General features: G+C 33.1%; 2 protein-coding genes across 2 annotated transcripts; both read right to left on the reverse strand.

Annotated features, from left to right (window-relative positions):
- Positions 1 to 556: 556 nt before the first annotated feature.
- LOC123869971 lies at positions 557 to 3508 on the reverse strand. The gene is made up of 5 exons (XM_045913097.1): positions 3391 to 3508; positions 2474 to 2699; positions 1652 to 1803; positions 1332 to 1490; positions 557 to 822 (listed from the first exon to the last, which is right to left on the reverse strand). Exons 1-5 carry the CDS (start codon positions 3452 to 3454, stop codon positions 656 to 658), a joined length of 768 nt encoding a protein of 255 aa, XP_045769053.1. The 5' UTR covers positions 3455 to 3508; the 3' UTR covers positions 557 to 655.
- A 3675-nt stretch (positions 3509 to 7183) lies between these two features.
- Positions 7184 to 10584, reverse strand: LOC123870053. The gene is made up of 5 exons (XM_045913214.1): positions 10525 to 10584; positions 10080 to 10305; positions 8774 to 8925; positions 7961 to 8119; positions 7184 to 7371 (listed from the first exon to the last, which is right to left on the reverse strand). Exons 2-5 carry the CDS (start codon positions 10199 to 10201, stop codon positions 7199 to 7201), a joined length of 606 nt encoding a protein of 201 aa, XP_045769170.1. The 5' UTR covers positions 10202 to 10305; positions 10525 to 10584; the 3' UTR covers positions 7184 to 7198.
- Positions 10585 to 11377: the final 793 nt, after the last annotated feature.

Below are 11377 nucleotides of genomic sequence, written 5' to 3' on the forward strand. Positions count from 1 at the left end.
AATGATAAATCTCTGGGTGTTACATTACAGTTAACCAATTAATATCCCTAACATTGGCCTACGTCCTCCACAGAATTGCGAATTTAAATTACTGTGGTCTGATCCAATTTGTGTACGGTTTCACATTGCGTTATGTCGCTGTACCTGCCTACCTGCTGGTAATTCAATCTTATCAAAGAATATATTAATCTGTACATTCTATAATAGGTACTTATTCTTCACAAATTCGTAATAACTGTTTTAATTATATGCTATTTTGACCCATATACCTAGTAAAACAAAAAAAACCCCTTTGTATTTCAGAAGACTGTCATTGAATACACTAAAATTCCGTGGGAAGTCATTGATTTTGCGATATAAATATCGCGAAATCAATGACTTCCCACGGAATTTTCAAAACACTTAAATCAGTCATAATAAAGGTATCAGTTTATTAGTAGCTACAGTAATATTATAATTAGTGTTCTTTTCCTACCAGAGCTTTCGTTTCAATAGTGATAAGGTAGGAGGATCGATAATCCTACTAGATTTGGGGAAATAAAACATTTTGTTTGTAATAAATAGGTTTTTATTTATAAATAACTATAAGTAATTATAATAAATGAATAATGGGTTGATATAATATATTATTATAAATGCGAGAACCTTAACATTTTTAAGATATTGATAATTCATTGGTGATGAAGTACTTAGTTGGGGTTTTATCGAAGAAAGTATGTATAATGTTATTCAGAATATCTAAAGCCAAATCGAAGACGCTCTTTCCAAATGTTTTTATAGCAAAATTCCAATTTTTTTCAAAATATCCATTGACCTGTTCAGCTGTAACCAAGAAATAATAATTTTAACAACTATTCATCAAAAAAATAAAATCTGGATGCATATTCACTACTATTGCCTGAGCGTAATAGCTTGCATCTTGCACTCATAATGAAAGAAGAAGCTCAGATAATATGAAATATCAAAATGCTTCCGTCGGACGCCCGAGTCACTCTTGACCTACAGGGTGATTGACTAACTAATTGATTTTAATCAATACTAAAATGATGCTCATAAGTTATTTGTTTACATTGCTGCTTTACTGAATGGTATTAAAATAATTTTTCGTAGAGAAACTTCAATCTATTAAAAATGTAAATGAGCATGGTGGCTATCATTCAGTGTAGACCACAGAGTAAACTAATCAGTGCTCTGAGCGTCTGTTTGAAGTCTGCATTGCTAAAAATCAAACGACCAATTGCTAAAATGTATCAATCGCTCAGGCGATAGAAGTCAATAATTGGCATCTAGAAATAATTCTAGAAATTTCGGTTCATGATTTCCATACTTACTGAAATCTTCATCTCCAAACAATAATTTATCGACAACAACTTTAGCTTCCCCTATTTGATATTCAAAAACAGTTTTTTCTGACTTGCATTTGATGTACGTTTCGCCATCTTCTTTTTTGATGATATCATAGAAATATTCTAATTTCACGTGTAGTTTATCTGTAAATGATAAAGTTGATTTATAGCAAGTTTTATTTCAAATAGGAAATAATATACCTAACTTTCTTTATACAACCGTGGTAACTGACGATGGTAAATAACAAAATGATGCTAAAAGAAAATTGGTTTAAAATATTTTTCACAGACACATAATCACTTACCCAGTTTTATTTTGGCATTGCCACCACCCTCGACAGATTTGCTTCCAAATTCGTTCTGAACATACGGACTTAGTTCCCCCAATTTAACTTTTACTTTTATGTTCAGATCACATGTAACTTCTATAACAAAGCGTCGCTCTTTCGCATCGGACCTATCAAATAAATTGAAATCAGAAAAATACTATACTCTGTTCTCGTTTATATACCAATTGAATTCAAGTGGCTGAGCTTTCAGTGGGTCACGTGATAGTGAAGTATAGAATGGATTTTTTGAAAAAATTGTCTTCCGATTTTATTGCCAACTCTTCTCTTTACAATCTGCTTTCTGAACCAGTGGTAGAGTTACAGACTTAGCATAAGGCGCCATCTCCACGGACGAGAGCATCGTAACGAGTCCGTCCTACTATCGTCGGATAATCTCTACGGTACAACGATAATTTCAGCAGCGCGGCGTATCGTCGCGACACTCAACAATATCGTCGCGAGACGTGACGAGTCCGACACGTTATACTCATCCAGAGTGATTTGCCGTATCGCCCCGTGAAGATAGGGCCATAGACGCTTTTATGGCATGGTGAGTCTATCGCCGTGATACTCTCGCCCTTGGAGTAAGCGCCTAAGGACACTAGTTTACATTAAATAAATAAATTTTTATAATTTTAGATTTCTACTGACATCTTGAGCATACTTAAAACGCACTTAGATTGATAAAATTATTTATGACAAAATGTTTTAAACATTAACGTTACTATAGAAAACACCTTAAATAATAAGATATAGCGCTTAAATTAGTCAATATTTTATGTCGTACTTATTACTTACACAATATTATCAATCACACAGTCTTTAATCCCCCTAACTTCTCCTTCTACTATATTGATAGTCATAAGTTCCAAAATTGATACTTTAAGATCTTTAATTTCAAGTGGATCAACGGGTGCTAAACCATATTCTTCAATACCACCTTTGCCTATATCACTGAGAACATTCTGAATAAGCCCTTTTAGACAAGCTGGGTCATCTATGGCACATTTTTGTAGTGTTTCAACTGAAAGAAATTAATTAGGTTTAGATACGGCCTTTTGCTGTAATTATAATTTAGATCTTGTACTTCATAAAACTAGATTAGCGTGGCTGTCCATCACGGAAATGCTGCCAGTATTCTCGGCATCATGCAACACAGGTATCATTTGCATAGTAATTAGTTAAGGATTACTTTAAGTTTATTAATTATTGTAACATTTTCAACTAAAAAAATTACTAAATCATAATAACGTGTTGAAAAAATGTGAAAATCTTTTATTTGGAAAATTGTAATATTACGATAGTGGCTTATAACGAAAGTTTTATAACAAACTAGCTGATGCCCGCGACTTCGTTTGCGTGGATTTGAGTTTTTAAAAATCTCGTGGGAACTCTTCGATTTTCTGGGTCAAAAATAGCTTATGCCACGCTCCAGCTATATCCATGCAAAAAGTGGGTCGATCCATTGCTTTGTTGTGGCGTGATTGAATCACAAACCAACAAACAACCACACTTACGCATTTATAATATGCGTATTAATAATAACCACTTCATTACTAATTAGATAAAAAATAAAGTTTTAGAAAAAAAATTAAAACAAATGGTTAAGCTTATTATCATCATTAAAAAGTAATCTCTTCCAGGTAACTCAATCAAAATTATCTGTTACTGCAAAGAAAGATAATTTACTACAATTTTGATTTGTTTGCACTTACCATAAGCTGATTCGCAAAATACAACCAATGTACACGATAAAACAATCGTCCACTTTGAAATCATTTTGAAAACCTTACGTTGCAACAGCTATATTTACAATAGTTAAACTTAACCGAGGCATCTTTTATATGTAGGTTAAAAGTAAAAAAAAACACCGGCAGCATATAAAATAATTAGTATCCACAAAACCTGTTTGAAGTAATTAAATCTTAGAGGTAATGTGCTGTAATTTACATAATAACAATGTTATGTGCCTATGAAAAAAGCAACGTGATAATAATTTTATTCTCAGGACTGCACTTTACCGGATTTCACAGTATCTGTGACTTTGAAATTCATTCCGGTAAACGTTACAAAATATATTATATACACCTATTTAAAAAAACCGGCCAAGTGCGAGTCAGACTCGCGCACTGAGGGTTCCGTACTCGGGTATTTTTAACAACATTTTGCACGAGAAAACTATTATGCATAAAAATAAATAAAAATCTGTTTTAGAATATACAGGTAAAGCCCTTTCATATAATAAATACCCCACTTGGTATAGTCATCTTACTTTGAAAATTGAAACACATTTTAATTTTTTTTAAATGATGTAACCACAGATTCGCGGTTTTTAGATTTATTCCTGTACTTGTACTATACGACTTACCTACCTGCCATGCCAGATCATAATTCTCGGTCAACGGGAAGTACCCTATAGGTTTCTTGACAGACACGACGGACGGACGGACGGACAGACAGACAGACAGCAAAGTGATCCTATAAGGGTTCCGTTTTTCTCTTTGAGGTACGGAACCCTAAAAATATTTAGAAATTTCCTTGAAGTAGTTAAAACATTATCATAAAATTATAAAAATACAGTACTTATCTTTTTCTTCTTCTTCTAGTGCCTCTTAGAGTATTATTATTGGCAATCAGTTTGTTTATTTTTTTATTTTGTTTACTTTATATCAAGTCTTATCCCTCCTTAGGCTAAACTTTTCGACGGCATATAAGACTCCTGTTCGCGTCCCATAGTTGAGGCTATAACTGAGGCTGTCTCTAGTGGCCAATTCTTCTCAACAACTTTGCCGTAGGCTTTATTCTAAACTAGCTGACGCCCGCGACTTCGTCCGCGTGGATTTAGGTTATTCGAAATCCCGTGGGAACTCTTTGATTTTCCGGGATAAGAAGTAGCCTATGTGCTAATCCAGGATATTATCTATCTCCATTTTGAATTTCAGCCAAATCCGTCCAGTGGTTTTTGCGTGAAGGAGTAACAAACATACACACACACACACACACACACACACACACATACAAACTTTCGCCTTTATAATATTAGTGTGATGTGACTAGCTGATGCCCACGATATCAGCGTAGATTCAGGTTTTTTTAAAAATCTCGTGAGAACTGTTTGATTTTCCGGGATAGTTAGCCCATGTAACTCTGACACAGTTCACGACGGTTAGTGAACTTCTAACATAACGTTGAGCCTTCAACGTCACTGGCAGGCGTCAAATGTAAGTACATTTGACGCAGGCAGTCCTAAAGTAGCCCTATTTTTCTCTGATTTTACGTCACGATAGCTTAATATTTGACATATGCTCGATTCAGGATCAAACCAAGAGTTTACGTCTCCCTAGAGTCCAGTTCACTCTGGCTCTAATGCCTATGTCACGCCGATCCGTTGCGTGGCTGAAGGACAAACTAATAAACAACAGGCAACATACATACTTTATAATAAATACACTATAAGTCGTGTCGTAACCAAATATTTAAAGTAAATGCTGAAATAAATTTTCTCGAAACAAGAAATAGGATGTTTACAAAAAGCCTATCACTACAATAGTATATTTCATTACGAGTGTGGAAAGGCTGTCATTGCAAAGAGGCGAGGGTTGACAGTCGGAACAAGTTGCAATGACGGTTCCGCACGTGTACTGAACGACTATTTTTAATACAGTTGCGAAAAAATGAAGCAATTTAATAAAATAGTAAAAACACAATAAACTCAACTAACTTAATTTAATTTAATTTAAAACAACTTTATTGTTAATAGATAAAAAAACTAGGGTCGAAATTACTCATTTTGTGCAACAAACACCTAAACTCGCAAAGAAAATTTCTGAAAAATGGCGCCAACCGTAGAATATAAGCAGAGTTTTTTTTTCTTCATCCATTCTGGTAGGCAAAGGGAACTATGCCCATACAGCCAAGTCTTCAGTAGAAATTTTTTATTGATATGAAATTAAAATGAAAAATGAGATGAAATGAAATGAAACCTAACCAAACTCATTCAATCAAATCATTAAATCTGATATTGAAACAAATTAGTAGCTTCTTTTTAGAAATATACGTATTTGCATGAATCATAAAAACTTCTATGAATTTTTTTAGTAAAAACTTCATGGTTGGTTTTTCTTTTTAATAGACATTATTTTGATAGTTGGGAAAGAAAACGCTCGAGTGCAGGAAAGGTAAAAAAAAGCACGAGTATGTAATAGCCCACATCCCGAACGCTATACGTCCCTGCAATACGCCACTTTTTGAGCAATTGTATTAAAAAAAAAAAGAATAATACGTAGGTATTTACAAAAATACACACAGATGGGCGATCGTTAATGTCAGGTGGTAATTTTATCAATGTTTAGAATTTTTATTACATTGTGTCAAACCTGTAATTCACAATAGGTCACAAGCCTAAAAATGTAAATTAACATTTTGTCGTATTATTAATAAGTTTTTAATTTTATTAATAAGCAGCTGTAGGTAGGTAAGGCTATAATTATGCTGTTGTCATCCCCTGAAAGTTACGTAGATAGATAGATATTTTTTTGTTTTTGATGTTTTGATGTTGATGACCCATCTTAGAATAATAATAACCGTTTATTTTAGGCAAAAGACCCATTAAAAATACACAAAATCCTACTAATAATATTATAAACGCGAAAGTTTGTATGTGTGCATGTTTGTTACTCTTTCACGCAAAAAGTACTGGACGGATTTGACTATTTGGAATGGAAATAGATTATACCCCGGATTAACATATACCTAAGCTACTTTTACTCCGGAAAATCAACGACTTCTCACGGGATTTTTAAAAACCTATATATTCACGGGAACGAAGTCGCGGGCATCATCTAGTAAAAAATAAAATCAATAAATTTAAAATCCATGTAGTACCAAACTAGTGAAAGTATGTCTGTCTGTCTCTCTGTCTGATACCTTTTCGCTGCTGATCCATTTAAGCAATCTTAATGAAATTTGATACAAAGCTTGCATCCCAGGGATATTTATATAGGTTACTTTTGACACGGAAAAGCAAAGAGTTCCCACGGGAGCATTAAGAACCAAAATCCATGTTGACAAAATAATGAGGATAATTTACTTGGTGTAAAAATACCATGAATCCTGAAGATTAACATAGGCTACTTTTATTCCGAAACATTAAAGAGTTCCCACGGGATTTTAAAAACCTAAATTCACGCGGATTAATTCAAGGGATTCGTGCTAAGTGTTTTCTAAACCTATTTAAGTACGGAGTTTGTTCCAATGTATGTTCTAATACCTTAGAATGGAATTCTCCGGGCACCCAAGGCATAGGTGCACTGAGGATCTTGTTCTTAGAATTACGAATGTGGGACCAAGATGCTGCTACTCGAGATCTTATAATCGCAAAGAAATCTGGGACTCTGGCTAGGATAATAGGACACAATAGAAAAAGGAAACAATACTTGTATGATACACTAAATATTATATTTTTATTAATTTAAATAATATAAGTTCATTAATACAAACACAGCCGTAATAGCAACTCAATTATTATTTAACGTAAGATGACAAATCTTCAATTATGTAGCTGTTCATGGGGAAAGCACCATAGAACTGATTAGCCAAGCCGAAATACATGGGTATAGATGTATCGACGAATAAGGTCCCAAAACTTTCCATGATAACTCTCCAGTTTTTATTCATATACTCCACTCCTATTTTGCCTGGAAATAAGATTTTTTATAAATAATAATGTAAAGGTTGCAATAGACTGTCTCGAGCAAATTGTTGGGAGCCGTTGGGCACAATTAATGACATAAAACCTTATTAATTAGTATGGAAATCGCTGCAAAATACCAATTTTCAGCAGTGGACGTCATTGGCATGAGAAGACGCAGATTTTGTTTATTTTCATTTGATTTTCATTTCATTCATTTAGGAAAATCAAATGAAAATAAACAAAATCTGCGTCATCTTATGCAAATATGGTGCCAATGACTTGGACAGACAGGGGCGCCAACATAACGCCATAGGTACTATTCGTTGAAACGCACTATATTAAACATTTGACAAATAGATACGAAATCAAATAAAACTTAAGCTATATATAAAACTGTATCTTAGTTTTGTTTTAATACTGAATTCAAGTAAAGATACATTTAATTTGTTCTTTTACATGTTTTTTTGGCTATTGATGTACCTACCTAAATATATAAAAGAGATGATAAATAAAGAAAATTAATCCAAAGATATTGGTGTTTATTTTTAGTACCATAACCAAAAATAAATTAAATATAAAGCATAGGGACATACTTATATCTTCGTTTCCAATAGTAATCTTGTCAGCCCAGAAGTGTGCATCTTTTATATTGTATAGGTATTTGACAGCCTTGTCGTCCACTTTCAGGTAAATTTTACCATCATCTTTCTTGTATAGACTGAATGGGGCCTCGAATTTCAAGCTAATTTTCTCTGTAAAAAAGATAATCTCGTCATTATTCCCTTTCTTGAAATGATGATATTCCTACATGAAATCTTTTTAACTAGTTAAATAAGCAATCGACACATTTGCCGTGCTCTCTATCTATATTATGTACTTACTTATTAAGTAAGTAATTTGGAGATAATAGTAAGTTTAGTTTAAATCTGAAATATCGCGATTCTAAAATTTGAAGGAAAAAATTTAGAATCACTATATCTCAGGAATGGTGATTCTTAGAAAAATTATATAAGAAAATTTTTGTAGATAAATAATTTTATGATCTAAATAAGTTGGACAAAAATTGTATTTTCTCCAACTTACTTTGTGATAAAACTTACCGTTTAGCTGAGAAATGCAAAACACCCATTTTTGAGTACTTTGACCTATATTTGAATATATATTTTTTGCAAATGTATCGATGGGGAATTTTCAAAGTTCATTTCTAATAATATTCCCAACATTCGTACCAATCCATAGCTCTATACGAATTATTGTATTCTTGAATGTCTTACTTTGACCGGAATATTATATAATGTATATCCCATAGTAAAAAATGAGCTACTGGAGACCCGTTCTCATTAACGGGCAGGCAATGAGTAGATGATGATAGTGAATATACAAAGTAAATGTATTTAAAAGTGTACCCATTTTGAATCCTCCCTTTCCAAAGGCATCCACAGAAGAGGTTCCAAGTACCGCCTGCATCGCCGGATTTTTGCCAGCTAACTTGATAGTGCCTTGAATTGCTATGTCACAAGTGATATGTTGTGTTGTAATTTTTTTTTGTACATCAATCCTGTAATTATTTAAATTGAGATCGTTAGACATTATTCTCTTCAACACAGCATAGCGCCAGGTGTTTTAAAGTTCAGTGATATAAATAAGGTAATCCATATTACTGTTGGAAAAGTGTTAACAATATTTTTATTCCAGTACAGTGTACAGTGAGGAATCCACTTTACAAACGATGAAGTTATAAATAAACAAGATTAGCTTAGTTGCTAAACCTTAAAAGAACATTTAGAAGTTTTTATGAGTATACGCCGATTAAATAAAGAAAGCTTATACCTAAGTTTATTAGTGTGAGCGTGAGATGATGATCAAAATACACTTTAGTTGATAGTGTAAATATTTACAAAATTTAAAAAATATCCTTGAATTATCATCCCCAATAAAAAAAAACATCATTAATTTTCTAATTCTATGATTAAATAGGTACATTTAGATGATAAATTAAAAGAAACTCAGAATTATAGACTTATAAAAGTAAGATATTGTCCGTAAAACTCACCCGTTTTAGCTCTCTGTTAGTCAACTGTCATGTCAAAAGGACGATTTCAGTCCTTATTTTAAAGGGTCATCGTATTATCAACACGACAGTTGACAAATAGAGATAAAAATCGGTCAAGTGCGAGTCAGAGTCGCGCACTGAGGGTTCCGTACCCGGGTATTTTTTCCAACATTTTGCACGATAAATCAAAAACTCTACACAAAAATAAATAAAAATCTGTTTTAGGGTGTACAAATAAAGCCCTTTCATATGATACCCCACTTGATATAGTTATCTTATTTTGAAAATTGAAAAATATTTTTTTTAATGATGTAACCATAAATTCGCGATTTTCAGATTTATTCTATATATTATATTGTGCTATAATACCTACCTACCTACCAAATTTCGAGATTCTAGGTCAACGGGAAGTACCCTACACGACACGACGGACGGACGGACAGACCGACATACAGATGGACAACAAAGTGATCCTATAAGGGCGGACGGATGGGCAGACCGACAGACAGACAGACAACAAACTGATCCTGTAAGGGTTCCGTTTTTCCTTTTGAAGTACGGAACCCTAAAAATGGCGTGTAAGAACTCATTTTGTATGGACTATACATACAGAGATGTCGTTGGATTTAGGACAATACAAGGAATTATTTAATACGTACTGAAATTTGTTGAAAACACAATTTTCAATGCCCTTGAGTTCTCCATCGACAAGAGTTCCAGTGACAGTGTCGAAAATGTTCACCACGACATTGCTCACTGTTAAAGGGTCTAGTGGAGGCATGTTTAAATCCGGAATACCACTTTTTGCAATATCCTTAACGATGCCTTGATATACTGATTTTAAGCATTCATCATCTTTGATACTGCATTTCTTTAGGTTGTCCCCTAAAAAGAAAAAAATATTTTATATCTCTACTACATATAAATTGCATTTAGTTCGACTGAAACGAACGAAACAAACCATATATATTAATTATAATAATTATTATAATAATAATTTTATGTTCAAATGTCTTAATATAGTAAAAGATTAAAGTATTCTTAATCACAACAAAATTTACAAGTAGGTAAGATCAAAGTAAATAATATACACCAAAATCTTACTTTTATCACACTAACATTATTTACGAATATAAAGGTGAAAGCTTGGATGCTTGTTACTCCTTCATGCTACAATGAGATTGAACCGATTTGACTGAAATTTGAAATGTAGATAGCTTATGCCCTGAATTAACACATAGACTATAATATTTTATCTCGAAAAATCAAAGAGTTCCTACGGGATTTACAAACAAGTTAAATTCAAGCTGACGATGTCGCTGGCGTCACCTAGTATTTTTTATAATAAAGCTATTACTGTACTTACCAAATTTGGCATCCCCAATAGCAAATAATGAATACACGATTAAAAAAGTCTTTATAGCGAACATCTTGTTTCCTTGCACTAGTCCTTTTCTTGCCTTGGTTCCAACTAAATAGTCCGAAATTTCCTTCGCATATTTATATGCTCGGTGCGAAATATAACTAAAATTTAGCATAACAACCGGCTTCTGAGGTGAATAATAATTTCATTAGATAGGATTATGACAAAGATACTATAGTTGTCCTGTTTTATCACAAGCTTGATCGCTTACCTGAGTCTAGGTCCTTACTACAGGTGATTTTGAAATGATCTTTAGGGCAATAGGTGAAACCCACTATACAAAAGTACCTTATAAAGATTTTTGAATCAAGACAATAAGTTTAGTGATTAACGATTTCTAGACCATCAGAAACATGCTGTGCTTTCGGTTTCTCACGAGATTGTGTAGTGTATTGACTATTGTTGCATTTTTTAGCTTGGTCGTTTATCTGAGTCTAGGTCCTTACTACAGGTGATTTTGAAATGATCTTTAGGGCAATAGGTGAAACCCACTATACAAAAGTACCTTATAAAGATTTTTGAATCAAGACAATA

The sequence above is a fragment of the Maniola jurtina genome, chromosome 12 (genome assembly GCF_905333055.1).
Source record: "Maniola jurtina chromosome 12, ilManJurt1.1, whole genome shotgun sequence".
Classification (NCBI taxonomy): Eukaryota; Metazoa; Arthropoda; class Insecta; order Lepidoptera; family Nymphalidae; genus Maniola; species Maniola jurtina.